Source organism: Dermacentor andersoni, chromosome 3 (genome assembly GCF_023375885.2).
Source record: "Dermacentor andersoni chromosome 3, qqDerAnde1_hic_scaffold, whole genome shotgun sequence".
In the NCBI taxonomy this organism is placed as follows: domain Eukaryota; kingdom Metazoa; phylum Arthropoda; class Arachnida; order Ixodida; family Ixodidae; genus Dermacentor; species Dermacentor andersoni.
The window spans coordinates 176,192,839-176,212,131 of NC_092816.1; the positions used below are offsets into that span (position 1 = coordinate 176,192,839).

At 47.1% G+C, this 19,293-nt stretch overlaps 1 protein-coding gene across 2 annotated transcripts in view; it reads left to right on the forward strand.

Annotated features, from left to right (window-relative positions):
- The window catches only part of LOC126524141 (alanine aminotransferase 2-like), a 101,289-nt gene that overhangs the window by 37,702 nt on the left and 44,294 nt on the right, over nt 1-19,293 (forward strand). For both annotated transcript variants that reach the window (XM_055067309.1, XM_055067310.1), the window contains exon 4: nt 14,475-14,608. In XM_055067309.1, coding sequence (XP_054923284.1) covers nt 14,475-14,608 — 134 coding nt within the window. The remainder of the gene's footprint in view (nt 1-14,474; nt 14,609-19,293) is intronic.

A 19,293-nucleotide genomic window follows, 5' to 3' on the forward strand; every position in this document is an offset into this window, starting at 1 on the left:
GACGCCGTTCCAAATTCTAGCTAAGTTCATTGGTCCCAACAACAATAATTGTGACGAATTCAGACTGCTACCTCTGTAGCAGCCAACAAGTGCAGCATTATCGCACCTTGCATCTGAATGCAACCTTCAGATTCACTGAAAGCGGCTTCCGGTAGAATGAACATCTCTGGGGAGTTTTTCTGCTCATGCAGTATTGTCACTGTTAGTTCGAGAACGCCCGTGAAGCGCACATTGGAGCAGCGAAGCGTAGATTGCGACTGTAAATTATTACACAGCTATACTAAGTAAGCATATTACTCTTATTGGCCCTATAAACTTGTAAACATTCGCTTATTAGCTAAATTAACAAACATGGGGCCACGCGCGCCCAGGCAAATATGAGCACATCTCACTCGATGACCACGGAAGCTCGCTTTCAGAACGCTGGCCTGAGGAAGCGCTGCAGCAGCAGGAGGAATTAACCAGCCCGTGCTGCCTCCAGCGTCTACGCTTAATAAGCGGCGGGAACACAGCGCACACGAGGCTATCAGTCTTCGCTACGCCTTGACTCTTCCATATCTCCGGTCGCTTTCACGAAGAGCCCGCGTGGCCGCGCCATAACGCAGCTGCCGGCAGGGTATTACGCCTCCTCCACCCTTGGTTCGTTGCGCGCAATGGGAGATGGTGCGCTTCCTCCCCGCCTTCCTGCCTTGCGCGCGCGAGATCGAGTCACTTCTCCGGCTCAATTGGCACGCTTTACTGGCACACGCTGCTTACGGCGCGCGGCCTCGTTGTTATTGCACTTGGAATTTATACGAAATATCAGGCGACTATTACGGCGGAAAAGCGACTTGAGTGTGTACCTAATTGCTATCGCAATAAAAAATCCGCCAGAACACATCTCGCTATGACTGTGGCTGCTAATAACATTAGTATTTAAGCAATGAACCTACACACCTTATTGCCGAAGATACCTTTATTTAAAATCCAAGTGGTCATTCTAAAGAGAGAGAGGGAGATAGCAAAGAGAGGAATGGCAGGGAGGTCAACCAGACGAGCGTCCGGTTTGCTACCCTACACTGGGGGAAGGGAAAGGGGGAACAGAAAGAGGAAAGCGGGACAGAGGGAACACTATCTCTGCATGCAGCAAAGTGCTTGGAAATCAGTCAAGTCAAAGCAAGTGCTCCGTCGATACGTTAGGGTGCCGTCACTCTTGGTGGTTCATAGCTGGTGATGCACGTTGAAGTTACCAGTGAAGACCAAGGATCCGGTGGGCGTCAGCAGTACGTTGCAGTGCGTGGCAGTATATTTTAAAGCTAAACCCCAGCCGTTCTGACTTCAGTGCGAATATAATGATGCGGGTGGGCCATGATGCTTACTCAAGAGTTGCAAGTACTGAATTGAGAGCATCCAGCACTTGCATTGCACTTCGCGCTGACGGAGTGTGCAGGTTATTTAAGAGCATTCGAAGGGTATTCATCAGAGACTGGGGCATCATAACGACTTGCCTGTCTTCTTCGGGCAATTTGTCAGGAACCCGCGCTATTCGCTCTACAGCCGTGCGCAGCTGTATCATTTGACGTGGCTCCGGCTCCGGCTGTGGCATCAGCTGCGGCATCGCCTCCGGTTGTGGCATCGGCTGCGGTATCGCCTCCGGCTGTGGAATCTCCTCCAGGTGTGGCATCGGCTGTACCACCGACTGTGGCATAGGCTGCGGCATCAGCTGTGGCTTCGGTTGTGACTGCCGCTGTTGTTCTGGCTTTAGCTGTTCCTTTAGTAGTGAGGACCAAGTTGTATTGTTCTCCCCCATGCCCTTCTCAGATTTAGATTGAATTTCCCCAGGCCTAGGGGGCAGAGGATGAGGTGTTGTCAGATGGGGCGTACTGTTCATAGAGGTATCAGCGTTCTTTGAAGTCTGGCGGTGTCGGGAGCGTCGCTTTCTAACGGCCGCAACAGCTTCCCAACGAGACAAATGGTCTCTCGCCATCTGCTTCAAAATCACCTTTTCCTTCTTCATTTTGGGGCAGTCCTTCGAGGAAGCATCATGGGACCCAAGGCAATTGTGCATTTGAGAACCGTGGCCGCACAAGAGTCTGCAGCGTGGGGCTCGCTGCAGCGTGAGCAAACTCTCGTTTTTGGCACACGGCACTCACGTGTCCCAGCCTCATACAATCGCGGCATTGCAGTGGCCTTGGGATGAATGGTCGCACAGGGGGTCTAAAGTGGCCCACCTTGACGTGCAAAGGGAGAGTCTCACCCTTGAATATAATTTTTACACAGCGGGATGTGTCGAGGCGATACACATGTGTTATGGCGACGCCGTCAACGGCAGGCTTCACTAGAATCGGCAAGTCGGCGCTGGAGATGGAGACGTCCACGTCGTAGGTGACACCAGTAGGTGAACCACTGTTCTGGGGGATGTACGAGCGGAGCTTAACGCCACCTAGTTCTGTAACTGTAGTCCAATTTCTCAGCGCAGTCTAATGTGTAACGTCCATAGCCAACACATTTTTTTCGTGTGTTCACTCTAACATCTGCTATCTGATTTGGCGCCACCGCTTCAAGTTGCAGCGATACTCACTGTCTGTTGAGTCGCCTCAGTTGTCGGTAGTGAGTTCTGGTACAAATAGAATCGTACTGAGTGCGGTATTCTCAGTTGGTCCTACCGTTGGCGCGCTCGAAGACATGTATGCCCTGGTGGTGCGTCTTCGTTTCGCCTTGCTGCTCCGCACAAGCTCGAAGGCGTCATCGGAGAGGTCCTCACTGGTGAGCGAGTAGACGCTGGCGCCATCGGCGTCGGTATCGCTCTGGAGGCCGGTCTGCTTCCTAGACGCAGCCGCCGCTGAAGACGCCATTCCCGGCAGAGGCACGGGGAAGTCAACTTGCATCCACGCCACGAACCATGCCGGCTCTCCAAAGATGTACGCAGAAATAAGGAAAAAAAAAACAGCTGAGCTAGAGAAATAGCGTTCTGGCTCGCAGACACTTCGTCTTCCTTCCTTCTAAATTTCAGAACTTTCTTATTTCTAATTTTCTTTATTTTTAATTATTTCGAATTCCAAAATTTCATTATATCTTTATAAGGGACATACACTGTGTCCGGGACCAGGCCTCTGCTATGACGCTCGCTCAGCAGGGTCGGCCATACCCATAATTGGATCACGATGACACGATCACGAACAAGGAATTACGTAGGTGAAAGGACGAAGTCAGTATGACGATAACGGCATGTCGACAATTAGATGGCGATTCTCAATTGATGACATACCCGCCGTAGTTGCTCAGTGGCTTTGGTGTTGGGCTGCTGAGCACGAGGTCGCGGGATCGAATCCCGGCCATGGCGGGCATTTCGATGGGGGCGAAATGCGAAAACACCCGTGTACTTAGATTTCGGTGCACGTTAAAGAACCCCAGGTGGTCGAAATTTCCGGAGTCCTCCACTACGGCGTGCCTCATAATCACAAAGTGGTTTTCGCACTTAAAACCCCATTTTTTATTTTTTTTTTTCAATTCATGACGATGGTATAACAACGACAGCACGACGACGAGCACGTGAAGGCAAAGGAATGACGACGGTGGCCTCAGTACGACGGCGTCATAATGATTGATGACGAAGCTGAAAAGCCCACGATGACTGTATGTCAACGAATGCATGACGACGGCACAGTGATAACGATGGCATGACAACGGCGACATTCATGGTTGAATAACGACATCATAATTACGAAGCTGTGAGGAAGAAGCAATAAGGTCGATGAAACGACGAAGCTGTGACGACAATGGGATGATGCTTCTGAAATGATGGCATCATGCCACCGACCTACCATCGTCAATAGAATGGCGACTATATGACGACGATGACTTCACGAAGACGGCATGATGAACTTAGAATGATGACGGCATCACGACCGCGCGCACACATATAGTGACTCAATCCACTAGAGAACTTGGGTCACTGGGGTGGCGTCAAAGGCTCGATACATAACCAGACTCGAAGTGCCTGAAGTGGGCGAAGGATGCAACCCATTAAAAGGAAATCGAGGTGGTGCTGCTGACCTAAAGTGGACTCGCTCCCTCAGCTATTCAAACAAAAATGCATAGAATGACTATCACTTGCGGACTTTGCTTGAGGGTAAGCCAGAGTGTTGCGTTAGCGGTGAAGCTCGCGTCTTGACAGCAGGATATCAATATATCAAAATTTATCCTGTTTCCTCTAATAACGGACCATTTTCAAGAATCAAGGCAGCAACACTCTCCGTAGCTGTACTTTTGCGCTTCCAGTAAGTAACTGAAATCTTCGGCGGGGCGTGATCAGGGATCCCTAAAGCTGCGCCTGGCGGGTGATGCGTGTTCATAGCGTATCCTTCCCGTTTACATGGATGCGACACGCTAAATACATTGATGCGTTACTGTCGCATTGATGTAAATTTTCCTTTAAATAATAAAAGTGACATTTGCCTAGGGTACCAATGTGTCAATTTCTAAAAGAGAAATACTAGATGCCATCTCGGTAACAGCCTGTGACTCGTCTTTTACGGGGTTGCACTTGTTGTGGTTTATTCATTCCTCTCATACAACTGCATTTTTACCCTGGCACTGAAATGTCCAATAATGCTAACACTACAATGCAAAAATAGGCTCATTCAATGTAGCCGTTCAGCCACGTTTTGTTGTCGTGAAGGTACAATAAATGCTTTTATCGAGTACAGTGGGGGTAATGATATGCACGGTAGTTATTAGAGGAATTGTGATACCTGAATGCTCTGGGCGTCGCTAGACTTTATTCACCTTAGCTATATACTGATCAAACCATTCAAAATGTACACTTCCATAAATCTGACAGCTCACAGAAACACAGCTTCTTTCACTAAGCTGGAAACACAATGCATCCCACCGCAGCCCTCTGGCGACGAGGTTCAGTAGCAGAGGCGTTCATAATGTTCATATCGTTACGGACGAGGCGTGTTTATTTAAAGACGATGGATGAGATGTATGAGTCTCGGAAGAAGAATCCAGCGCGTGTTTCGCACTGCGCTCCACACCAAAAAGATCCGTCGTGCTCTACCTCTTCCTTCCGCCTCAACCACGGTGTTACATTCCCCGTTTCCCAGACGAAGCCCAGCTCGGGAGTTAGGGCTCATTGATGTGTGATATCACTTGAAGCGCGTAACTTGCGCAAGTTGAGTAGCGCTCGAGCGGAGTCCTGGTGACCTTACAGGGGCGCCCACATACGTTAAATCAGTGATGTTGTCAATTACTGTGAAGGGACCGGGAAACCAAGCCAAGAACTTTTGGCATAACCAGCGTCCGCGCTGGGGGATCTACAGGCACACCAAGTCACCTTTTTTCGAATTAAACCGAGTGGCGGCGGCGGTCATAGTGCTCTTTGGGGTGATCTTGTGATGCTGATGTACGCAGACGAGCAATTTGTCGAGCTTCTTCAGCACGGCACAAAGTTTCGGCAACTGAGTCCTCTGTATGGAGCGTAAAAGGGGAAATGGTGTTGAGACAGGTGTGCGCTGCCCGGGCGTAGAGCAGGAAGAAAGGTGTGAAGTCCTTGGTTTCGTGCTTTGCTGTATTGTAGACGTAGGTGATAAATGCTAACATGTCATCCCAGTTCTTGAGATTGCATGATACATAGAAGCCAGCATGTTCGTCAGGGGGCGGATGGTACACGTTCGACAAGGCTCTTCATCTGAGGATGATATGGTGTTGAGTGGCAGGGTCTAAGCAGTTCTTCCACGGTGTAGGCGACGAATTGGCGACCACGGTCGCTGATGATTACAGAAGGCGGACCATGCCGACAAATTACGTAGCGTAACAAGAAGGCAAGGACGCAAGCAGCTGTAGACGAAGATATCGCAGCGGTTTCCGCTTATCTAGTGAGGTGATCGACGCAGACGATGACCCTGCGATTATTGCTCGAATATCGTGGAAATGGCCTTAGCAGGTCGATACCAATTCGGTCGAAAGGTGTAAGCGGCGCTACAGTACGAAGAAGGTCTTGTGGAGCACATTTAAGTGGCTTGTGACGCTGGCACTTGCCGTAGCTGGACACGTATTGCTTAATAGAACGTCGCATCTAAGGCCAGTAAAACCACTCCTGTGTCTCAATGTAATGTGCGAATGAATCCAAGATGGCCTGACGTCGGATCATCATGCATGGCACTGAGAATGCCACTGTGCACTTCAGTAGGAGCAGACGGATCGAAGTGACGAAGAATGGATCTGATGTCAGCAGAAACTTGAGAGAATGCCGCGTCGCATTCATGTGCCCACTCCTATGGACTGTCTTTTCGCAAGAGACATTTCGATGCGATGTGCGCGAATCGGCAGGAACCGTCGGAAGTAGGAGCATAATTCCTAAAAGCTGCGGAGTTCTTTTAGTGTCTGAGGTGGCTTAAAGGCATTGACTGCTTCTATTTTTCGGAGGTCTGGCCTGACACCATCTTTGTCAACCAGGTGACCAAGGACTAATGCTTGTCGTTCGCCAAACCGGCACTTCATAGAATTGAAAAGCAAGCAGGCCTTTTGAACGAAGTCTAAACTGAGGCCTAAACGGGCGTTCTGCTCTTCGAAAACACATCCTAAAATGACAATGTATTTTAGATTGCACAAACGTCCCTCCCATTTCAGACCCCGAAAAATTGAGTCCATAAATCTTTGGAAAGTAGCGGGATCATTGCAATGCCCAAACGGCACAACATTAAGATTATACAGACCATCGGGCGTCACGAATGCAGTCTTCTTGTCACCAGCGTGCATAAGGATCTGGGAACACCCGATCGTAGATCTAGTGAAGAAAAGTAGGAAGCCGAATGCAAGCAGTCATTGAAATCGTCTATCCGAAGCAATGAATGTACATATCTTTTGGTTGACGGTGTTTAATCGTCTATAATCAACGCAAAACCTCCAAGAGCCGTCTTTCTTCTTAACCAAAAGGACAGCTTCTGCCCATGCGCTGCACGATTCTTGAGTAACGCCCTTCTGCAGCATATCCTGAACTGATGATGATGATTTGGAATTTTTATGGCGCAGCAGCCGTGCAGGCTATATTGCGCCAATATCTTGAACTTGTTCGGCAATAACTTCCCGCTCCGATGGGGACACTCGGTAAAGTTTATGCTGGACTGGGTGAGCAGAGCTTGTATCGATCATGTTCTGAGCTTGAGTAGAGAGCAAAAATGGCCCATTCTCATTTTCGCAGAAGTCAAACACAGAAGCATGTCTTTCCAATAGCTCGGCCAATTTTTGTCGTTCGTGTGACCGTAGGTTCTTACTAACCATGCTCATAATGTGAGACCCATTGGAACAACTGCATTCATAAACGGTCAAGCGTTTTCGACCTTTTTCTTCGTTAACGGCAGTGATAGAATTTAAGATGGCATCATCAAAGACGAGTAGCTTCATTCCTCGAGGAAGTAGAACAGGCACTGGCGAACAGTTAAGTGCCCACAAAAACGTGGCTCGGTTGTTGATCGACAGAATACATCGAGGCACTAAGATATCTTTCTAAGCACACTGACCAGTGAGAGGTTGAATGATGGCGGAAGTGAACACGACAATTGGCCGCACAGACGATGGTGGCACTGTCAATTCATCGGAAACAACCAGCGTGTGGGTGGCAAGTCGTCACCGAGGGCAGGAATAACTTCAGTGATGACTGGAAGTTCACCGGCACCACAGTTGACGGAAGCACCACACCCTTGGATAAAGTCCATGCCGACAATATCTTCTTGTGTACGCCGCTGTAGAACCAGGAACTCAGTTGGGAACACCTTTCTGGCAACAAGACGTTAACAACGCAAACTCCGAGAGGGTGAAGCATTTCCCCGACGACACCACGAAATCTGAAGGAATGACTCATAACATAAATGGTTCCACCAGTGTCCACTGAAGTTGTTACACGTACTCCATCTATCATTACGGGTATTTTGTTCCTAAGCATCATAACTGGCGGAGGCATCTGAGTTAAATCATTTTGTGCGACCTCACCTCAATCGGCCGTGCCGGCTAACTTCCCGGCGGTGGGGGTTATGACAGCCACCGTCGTGGTGAAGGCGAGCGGCGCAGTTGGGCTGACGGCGGTGTCAAACTATGGTCAAAAGCGGGTGAACTATTGCGCCGACTCGCTTATCGTTAGGTGCTCCTAGAATGGGCGGACCAGGGACTGTTGTTGTGACCATTGCCGGCGCGAAGAAACGTTTATGGCGCATCGTATCGTGATGTTTCTCTGCGCCGACGACAGAATCAAGGTATGTGCCCGTTAGCACCACAACAACACACAGGAGGTTGGCGATATGCATTGTACTCCTGAAAAGCTTTGTTTGTTTGTTTGTTTGAAGTTTATTTCCTTTCTTCACTACAGAAAGAGGAAGCAAGAGCTAAAGGCCATTTGGCCTGACAGGGGCTCTTGCTCCTAAGTGCGTTCGGCTTACATGATGATCCCATGTACTAAAAAAGCAAATATAACAAGAAACAAACAAGTACGATGTAGAAAATACAAATAAACAAGATAATGTGTACATTATACAATGACTATGTGAAAAAGACATTTATGCTTCAATTTTTGTTTGTGCAATCACATTACCGCGCGGATTAAGGAATACATATATAGTGCATAAAAAACAATTTAGTGCGAGAGCAATTTATGTGTAAATAATTTGATAGTGTATGAGTAGGTTTTTTATACATTGCTTAAGATTAGGCGCACAGAAATCAATATTTTGCTCAACAATGTTTAGTAGCCTTGGTATTTGATAGTTTATATCCTGACGTCCGTAGTTAGTACGCGTGAATGGTATTTTCTTGATTTGATAACGTAATGGGTATCGAAGAGAAGTGGGTATGCTGACAACATGGAGCCTGTGTCTTTTTATATGTAAGAGTAATCTATAATAAAATACTTGATTTGCTCGGATCAATAAATGTTTGACGAAGAGATTGTGTGTGGGTAAGTCACGCGGCTTACCATGGTAGTTTTCAAAAATTCGGACTACTCGTTTTTGCAAGCTTAATAACTTATCATAGTTTTTTGTTGTAGTTGTTCCCCAGATCAAGACACAATAAGTCAGCTTCGAGTAAAAAAGGGCGTAGTATATTGCTTTCTTTAGCCATAAAGGTATTAGATCACCTATTTTATATATACAGCCTACTACTTTGCTAAGATCATTGCAAAGCTTATTGACATGATTGTCGCGGCGCTAGCCAGCAAGCGCATCTTCACGCGGCTCCTGGTGTGTATCGGCCTGCTGACGAGGATAGTTGAAGCGGTGTTCGTACCTCGACTCTGGGTTGTGATTGCGCTGCGGCCTCGGTGGCGAGTGGGAAGTGTATGTGTAGTCCTAGACGCCAGTTGCAGCGATAGAAACATGATTAGAGGGACCCTGGATTGGGGCAGCATCATAAGGTGTCGAGTGCGCGTTTTGGGTGAGTTCTTTCCGTGCAATATCCCGTATTGTAGACGCGAGATCAAAGGACGTGTAGTCGTCAACACTTGTAACGGCAGTCACATTCGGTACCCCACCAAATTTGGTCGTGATACGCCGTACCTACAGGGTCTGGAACGTTCGACAACGTCGCGTGACGTCAGCTACGGTACCAAGGCTCTCTTTACCGATGAGGAAGTTATATACATCCTCGGCAATTAATTTGAAGAGGTGGCTGACCTTTTATATATTCCTCTGACGCGTGAGGGTTGGCGGTCCTGCAGAGCTTCAATTCAGCCTCAATATACGTCTCGCGCGTCTCGCGTGGGATTGGGCTCTTTGCAGCAGCGTTTGTTCAGCCTGCTTCCTCTTCGCGACTGACTCCTGAAAACAGTCCGTCATTTCGGACACGAACCGATCCCACGTCCTGAGGGTGTCCTCATGGTTGTCAAACCAAACAAGCGCCATGTCCGTTGAACAGCTGAGTTACCGCATCACAATGGCAATAGTTAGTCACCTGTTTGTAATGTGTGAACCACTCGTACACGTCCTCGCCAGATTTGCCTCCGAGTGTGAGAGGCTCTATCAGGTACTGACGCTGCCAGGGACCAGCCGCGGCTGAGGCAGGCACCGAAGGGGCCGCTGTAACCAGGGCAGGGGCTGCAGCTGCAGGAACTAGGACATTCCGGGTTCCGTCTTCACCGCGAGACATCTCAGCCACCAGTATCAACAGGGGGCAGGCCAGCAAGGCCCCGGCTTCGGCGTAGATCAGGTGGTTGCAGAGCCGTGCTGCTTGGTTGTGTAATCAGCGCTTCCACCACAAAAATGTCACTGGCGAGGCGTGTTTATGTACAGATGATAGATGAGATGGACGAGCCAGGAAAAAAACAGTCCAGCACCGGTTTCGTTCTGCGTTCCTCATCAAAAAATACGTCGTCCTATTCCTTTTCATTTCGCCTCAAACAAGGTGTTACAATAAGCACTGTCATTTATTCGTAAAAGGCGTATAGAATAGGCACCAAAATGAGCAAGCGTCTATCTAGATTTAAAGCAATATAAAACTTGTGTTCTTTATAATACCGCGCAACACCGCTAGGGTAACAAAGCATATATGGCAGCACCCACGGGGAAAGTTGAAACACGTGCAGCAATCCGCTTTCTGTATTTCAAGGAACAAGATGCCAAGATTTATGCCGAGCTGGTGTCGGTGTCAGATGGCAATGACTCAGCTTATGACAGTGTTGTCAAACGGCGAAGACGATTTAAGTGCGGTTAAACACGCCTGGACGACGAAGAACGAAATGGCCACCCATCGCTCGATGTTGGAGAGAAGATGGATTACTCCATCTGAAGCCGCAAAAATCACTGCAAAATAGACCAAATAAACGTTTTTCATCATCATCATCATCATCATCATCATCATCATCATCATCATCATCATCGATGTTGAGCCACGGATTGTTGCGCAAGTGGAGGTTCTAGTGCATGCTGACCGGTGGCTGACTGTTTAAAGACAAGTAGAACAAGTTAACTTCAGTGCACGACTTGAGTGCCACAGAGTACGTAGGAAAACAAGGGGACGAAGACACAGTGGTACTAACAACTGTTTTTATTGCACCTGGTTAACACATATACACCATGGTACGGCATCCTGCGCCTTCGGCCCTTTCCATTCTCCGACGTGCTCTCTTGCTCTTCACCTCAAGTTATGTAGTACCGACTAGCGCATGAGTCTGTTCTTTTCAGTGCAGGGTATGTGCACAACATACATCACAACATGCTGCAAATGACAAATGTTGCCGCGCGCTCGATTCTGCGTTTTCTGACACCAATACAAAAAAACTTCCGGAAGGAAGCAGCTGTAAAAATGATGAAGTTTGCGAGAGCGACTCGCGCGACTTTTTTGATCGCCTGATAAACGTTGGTGAGTGTTGGGCGAACAAATATGACCTAGAAACTAAACTTCAATGCAAACCATGGATGCACGGTAACTCACCCGGACAAAAAAGGCCGAGGCTGTGCCCTCATCAGGCAAAGTCAGGCTGAGCGTCTTCTGAGACTACCATGGTGCTCTTCTCATATATCATGTTCCCAAAGGCCAAACTATTATAGAAAATTGCTTTTGTGAGCCTCTCACCAAATTGCAAGGTGCCATCAAGGAGAAGCGCAGAGGAAAGCTCACGAAAGGCGCCCATTTCCTCCATGACAATGCACCGGATCACTCAGCCCAGGTGACGGTGAAACATGCAGCCTCCATAGGCTACGAAATTTTGCTCCACCCATCCTATTCACCTGAACTCGCACCAAGTGACTTCTTAATCTTCCCTCACATAAACAGCACATTGCCTAGGGAAACGGCTTTTCGGCATGAAGAGGAAGTTATCACTCTGGCCGAGCTCTTCCTGAACTTCAACAATGAGGAGTTCTGCGGCGATGGCCTGCGGAAGTTTATCCATTGTTGGCAGAATTTGTCGACTTTGGTAGGAGATAACGTAAAGAAAGGATAAACTTCCACTCAAGTTTCATTTCTTTGTCCCTGTTCCTTCATGCGAATACTACGATCTTTATGAACGCCGCTCGTAGAAGCCACTCGAACAGCCTTTCGAGAGAGAGAGAGAGAGAGAGACAAAAGAAAGGGGGAAAGGCAGTGAGGTTAACCAGATGGGTAGATGCGGTTTGATGCCCTACGCTGGCGAGAGAGGGGAGGAGGTAAATTGATAGCATATACAAAGAAAGGAGCATAGACATGCAATCACAGTCAAATATAGTCACCGTATTGTGTCACCACACAGCACAGTAGCTCTTGCAGCCCTATAAACATCTGGTCAGGCTACAGCCGCTTGTCCACTTCTGTTGCCCTTAACAAGTGCAAAAGTGCCCTCCTCGCCCTCCGCAGCGATGGTTTTGTGATTTCGGCATTCTAAAATAGGTTCATCTGCCAGAGCTCTTTGGTCGAATGGCGCTATCGCGATTTCGAGCGATCGTCTCTGTAAATTGTAGTCAAGACAGTCATAGAGGAGGTGTTAAAGAGTTTCCTCGCTACCACAGTCATCACAGGAGGCGTCGTCATCTCATCAGATTCAGAATGCAAAGAACCTAGTGAAGACCACCCCAAGCCATATTCGACAAAGCAGACAAAGAAGGGTAACTTCGGGACGGCAAAGGCCAGCTGGAATGCAAAGGCTTAGAGAGGAGTCTAGGGTGTACAGCCGGTTGGTTTGAAACATTCCTGCGTTCCACAAAGAGCACGTGATATCACGGGTGAGCATTTGAAGTTTTATAGTGGGATCTGTCCTTGATAAGGCTATCGGTTCCTCTTCGTCGCCTTGAAGAGTCAGCCGAGCAGCGTTATCGGCGTGTTCCTTCCCAATGACACCGCAGTGACTGGCAAGCCACTGAATGGTCACGCGGTGTTCTTCCTCAGTCAACGTATGGATTACTTCTCTAATCTAGAATACCAGCTGATCGTGTGGTCCACGCTGCAGGGCTGATGGCAAAGACTGCAGTGATGCCTTCGAGTCACTGAATATTGACCATCTACGAGGTTGTTCTTGGCTGACAAGACGAAGTGCAGCGCAAAGAGCTGCAAGATCCGCAGCCTAGGTGTCGTTGGGTGACACGTCTTGAAACTGATGGTGGTGGATTTCGCTGGAAAAACCGCGGCTCCAAAGGAACACTGGGGAGTTGCCGATCGGTCAGTATATATATGTACGCAGCCGGCGTACCTCTCACGCAAAAGCTGCACAGTTGTTTAAGAGCAGCTGATGACAGCTCAGATTTTTTCATGATTCCTGGCACGGTGAGGTTTGTCTGGCAACTGTTAGTCAGTGCGGGCAAGCTGTATCTCAAGAAGCGCACTTCAGGTCGAGCCAAACACCATGGAGGAATCGATGCCGTGGTTGCGGGGGTGAAGCCTGGTGGAAGGCGCGTATATTAATCCGAAATTGTAGCACAAAATCATCCCTGCGGCCTTTCAGATGGTAGTGTCGCCAGATGACGGCAACAGGCACGGGAAAACTCCCTAATGTGCACTCTCAATACATCCACCGCAATATGTGCTTGCATGGGTTGGTCCCGGGCGATAGCAATAGTCGCCACTGTCGATGTGCATTTTGGCAAACCAAGACGAACCCTGAAAGCTCGGGCTTGTATAGCCTGTAGAGCACGAAGATTTCTCTGGCAAGTGTTGGTCAGTACGGGCAAGCTGTATCTCAAGAAGCTCAGAAAAAGAGCCCTGTACAATTCCAACATTGCATGAACTGACATTTCCCTAGTCTCTCCCCCCCCCAGAAATTTGAAAAGCTAGCAGATTGCTGTCATACGCTGTTTCAAGTGGGTCATGTGCAGTGGGTCATGTGCATGGGAGATCTCTATCAATAATTATGCCAAGAAATCTCTTAGTCTTTTCGAAGATCTGTGTGAATAAGTGGAGCACTGTGCACTCAAGACCTTCAAGCATCGTGACGTTGTTGTAACTGCATAATTTTCTTCCTATATTAAATTCTCTTATTAGTGTATTACTGTTAGCCGTGAGAGTTCGAATCCTTTTTGGCGTTGATTTCCTCTCAGTAATTCCGCGAGATAGCATCCATGCTATCTCCCGGAAGCAGCAGTTATAAAACACATATTAGACCTCTTACCTACGCGCACAGCTCGCTGCATGTCTTGGCTGAACCGAACCGACTTAAGCCTACGCTGACTATACGCAAAAGGCTTGAATTTAAATCTGATTTGCTACCTAGCGCATAAAGGCAGTTGTGAGGCGGCTGTGTAGCATGACGCGTTTTATATTAATTATTTTGACGTGGTCTTTTCATGGTGGGAATGGGACAGATTTTCTGGACATTTATGGCGACGTCCGTAGGGTCGCGATATTGGGTGGCATTCGGAAATATCCAGTAGGGAATCGGGAGAGTTGGTCGGTATAAAATCCGTCTGCACTTGCCCGAATTAAAAAAAAATCAAAAGCCCGTAAAGCAAAAGGCAGCACTCACTTTGTGGCCAAATCGTCGTAGTAAATTACGCGAAATATTACGCATTTTGTCAGCCTGCCTGCACTTTTTACAGGTTTTTCAAGACAATTGGTATTGCAAGGAGCGTCCTTTTCGCAGCGTCAGAGCCGTGATGAATGAAATGGGCCCCCCTTACGCCCGGACTCCGTTGGTCACATTCCACTCGTTGGCCAAAGGATTTATAGCAGAGTAAGCACAGTTTCCTCTTATTGCTACTTCATCGCACAAATAAACTCACTAAAAAACTTAGTAGTGATTGCATCACCCATTCCGCATTTACAAAGAGAGTACAAGTTGTGAGACTCACATTTTAACGCAGCGATAAAACATGCGAATGGCCTATACATCCTTCGAAGTAAATTGAGCGCAAGTTGAGATGGTTTTGCGCACTCACGAAGAGCTGTCATGCCGTTGACTAGTAGGCGTCAATTGAAACCACTATAGTGGTGACACAGTGGACTTTGCTGCTGATAGTTCAAATCACTGCAGTCCTGCTGAAGACGCGTGGACAAGGAGCTGCAAGTCCCACTTTCATGTTTGCTTTTTGGTTGGAGCAGCACGTCGATTTTTACCGCAGGGCTCATTGTGAGGAGTAGTATCAACGATTCCTTCATTTTGCACTACCCGACACTAAGGAGTGCATCTCATTACTTGAGGTAAGGCCTACTGCAAATAACTAATCCCTGAAAGCGTTGATATAACTTTGAAACAAACCTTTATATGCGTTCTTGATGAATAACGTTTTGGATCACATGTTGTCTGTTCCGAGCTGAAAATTGTGTTTTTCGCAAGCGCTCATAGTAAAATAAAGTAAAAGTTATTCATGGCGGATAATAAATGGTCATACGACCGCAGCAATTAGTTTGTTTGTCAATAGAAAATATGTCTCAAAGCTAGAACTTTGTTTTGTTGATAGCTTATGTCTCTATTAGCACCTGGTGCCTAGAAAGTCGACATCTATCTTATATTTGGGATCAGGTTAACACTTTTGCATTTATTTATCAAAAACTAAATCATTGTGAACCAAGCAGTCGAGAATTTCTTTATGTAGGCGACAGCATACACCGATGCCGGGCTTGCCGTTCGTGAACGTGCTCCTCAAGCATGCATGTATAAAATGCGGCACCCCGTAGTACACATGCAACAACCGTGAGAGGATGCGCATGATGGGTATAACATCTGTCAGCGCAACAACTGTTAAGAGTTGACATTGTTCGTTTATTAACATCAGGATCGAAACCTTATGCCAGCAGAAGTAATCAGCGACCCGCCTCTTCATCGGCTCTGATGCTAGAAACCGTGCAGCAACTTTTATTCAACAGTAGGTCCCAACAAGTCTAAACATGAGAATTCCCGTGAGCGTGTCATTGGGCGACAGACGATTCATCCTTCTTTTTTCAAGCAATATTTTACGTGCACAAGACGTATTACCATAACGGAATGACGGATGCAGTCGCCTTGTCCCGTAGAGTATGCTGCAATAATCCTTATGTGGTAACGGCGAATGCCCCAAATTGGTCGAGAACTTTATCGATAGTGACGGCGCTATCCTTCACGTTAGCCACACGGATTAGCTTGTGAAGCTTGGTAACTGCTAGCACCGCACTGAAGACTATCCGGAGGCCACTTTGGAAGCTTGCATCATCAGCAGAATGTGACATTTTTTTTTTTTTTTTTGCAGCTGGTCATTTGAAGTTGCGAGCCCATTTCATTTGCGGAGTTCAATAAATGCACATTGGTATTTGTTCATGCTCCAGACAAGGATATGGCTTTGTTTTTCCAGTTTAACAACATAGGTGACACAGAAGACTCCAAAACACCCCCTTTCGCGCGACCTGTCGGGAAGTGACTTGGCAGCCACTTTCCCGGGAGTTCATATGACCGCCTTGTTGTACATGTCTGCCTGTCATGCTGCCCCGCACGACGCTGTACAATCTTTTGTCGAGGTTGGCGAAGCAAGAAGTCTATAACAGCACCGAGCACCGTACTATGGAAGAACATGAGGCGCAAATCCTAGACGCCTTTACCAGCGTGCCGCCAGAGTTTCAACATTAATCAATAATTGCATTGCTCAAACTTTTACGTAAGATTCTGAACAAAGCTGGAATCTGTAACGAGCGTTAAAACGGAAGATTTCTCGTGTGTGCTTTACAAAATTAAATTCTATTCAATAAAATCGGCTTTTAAGTTCGTAATTGTGCATTTACAATAGACATTGAATTTCCCGACGCTTTATATATTTTCTTAGTTGTAACACACCACCGTTATGGCGTTGATGTATGCAGAGCATTTCGAACTAAATCAGCTACTGAACATATTTTGCTGGATTAAAGATTAGTGTGCCTACAAGGTAGGTCCGTGATTGAAGTAGTTACAGTGGTACAGACAATGACATTGTGTTGCTTTCATTAGTCTGTAGGATTTACGCAATTTATTTTGCGCGGTGCAAACCACATTCTTTTTTACAGGTCTATCAGATCGTTCATGCAAGGTGTCGGGGCTAACTTCGGCTGAAGTTAAAAAAAAACATGTCAAAGCAATCTAAGCGGTCTTAAAATGCAGGTTTTGAATTCAACGTAATAACATAATTAGTCAAGTTTAATTACAAGCTTCGCAAGTATTAACAGAGGGGCAAAACTTCCAGTGGGGATGTCGTAGAACGTTCTACGAAATCTCTAATGCAGCCGTTCCCAATGTGCCACTTGTTGTGTAGCCACGTTTTTTGGATCCTAAGGAAAGCCTGGGAGATATGAAAAAAAAATATATTGCAGGTGACCCACTTACGTGCCGTGACTACAGTGCTCTCAAACGTGCTGCGCACCTAAGAACAGTTTCATAACCTTGTGCGCTACTCCTTGAAAGCAGACAAGGCACTGACACAAGCTGCGCGAACTACGCCAGCAATGTGCTTCTGTCGCGGTGGTTCGCAACAGCGAAAAGCAGACCAGGCTGCATATGATGCTAGATGCGCTCTTCGTTCACGTGCGGTAAGTTTCTGAGCAGTGCATTCACGGCGTGGAAGTGGGCTTGTCGAGCGTTCTTTAAATCGTAAGCATTCTTAGGTGACTCAAGCAGGAAATGTGTGCGACGGTCTTTCCTTCCGTAACACGTAACATGATGCGCTCTGTTAAGAAAAACCGAATAAATTCGAAAAGTTGGCGGCGTCAAATTTCGAGCCTACAACTCTATGCTCCAAGCCGAGTGTTTTACCCACTCGCTTAACACTCACGCTCGCTGAAGGGGAATATATCTGAACCATATGAGTGTATGGTACCGACGGTAGAAAACAAATCTCTAAGGAGAACAGTTTTTATATAGGCTTTGCACAAATATTTGGCAGTGATGGAATACAAGCCATCACTATAGGACCAGATTTCGAGCCAATGTTGGAGCCTTGTAGACATATGCAAATTCCACAACACGCCACATCCCCGATGCGTTACAGTGGTCGCCGGATGCGCCTTCCGTTAGGAGGTTCCGAGACCGACCAAAATGCCACCGATCCCTAAGGCATCATGAACTTCGCGTCACGCAGCCCCGACAGATAAGAAGTCAGCCAGTTGATAAGGTACAGAGTTATGAGGGGTTATATAGTTCTCATCACGGTTAATAACGGTCGGACGAGGTTGGATAAGGTGCTGAAGAACGATAAGGCTTATAATGGTTTGGATAATGATAATGGATGATGGATAAGAACGATAATGGTCGGAGAAATTCTGATAAGATGGTTAAGGACCACTAAGAGTTGATAAGGGCCGGATCAAGTCCTCTAAGGTAGATAAGGACCGATAAGTGTTGGTAAGGGTCGCATCGAGTTTTAAAAGGTTGATAACAACCGATTAGTATTGATAATGGTTTATATTGATTGTATCAAATTTGATAATGTTGATAATGGCACTGGGGTGCATGCAGATAAGTAAATGGTAAATTAAGTAAATTATGTATACTAAGAAAACTCCAGTGGAGTTTGTGCATAATTTTGTCTTCGTGTTTCGCGGACGCTTTATAAGACCAAGAAAGAAATGAATACGTAACAAGAAGAAAGTAAAAAGCTGCTGAAAAACATGTTTCCTAGAAGGCTGTATCATTTTCACAGTGGAAGTGCTGACCTAAGGTAACGTTTGCCAATCTGGTGAATTGTATTTTCACTAATTATGCGATTAAACAGAATGCAGGATATCGCGGCTGTATCCATACAGTAGCCACCACTTTGCATTCTGTCGCTTCTTCCGAAAAAGCTCAGGCATATAATTAAAGATTTGCTGTAGGTAGTTGTGCATGGTCGTGTAACGTAAAGGGCGATCATTCCGAAGTTTTATGACATTTTTCAACATCGCCAGTGGCAGACAGAATAGTTCTCGTCCTTGAGCTGAATTATTCAATGAGGCGTACATTACTGGCACAAGAAATCGAAACACATATTCAACTAATTAACAAGAATGTACTAATTAGCTTCTGAGTTAATTAAATTACGGCACATATTCTAGTTTACGAATTGAGGCCGGTGAGCTTGCAAGCGATAGCAATCACAGAGGCCTGGGCTGCTGCGCAGTGTAAAGGGAACCCCGCAGGCTGCAGGACGTCACGGGTATATCTGACGCAATGGTGAGTGCGTATGAGGCGAAACTGCGCCAGTTAGAGCTGCGACGGCATCGCGAGTCCATGCACTTGCGCAAAACCTTCATGGCGAGCATCCGCTTGAAAACGGCGTGAGCCGCCGCGGCGCCACTGAGCGTTGACGGTTCTCAGGGATCACGCCCGGAACACCGCTGCGCGTAGAAGGCGGGTGAGTTAGACCGCAATACGTTTGCATGCACTGCCATTTTCACTGGGTCTATAACTGTCTGGGCAGTCAGCCATGATGCCTACGACAT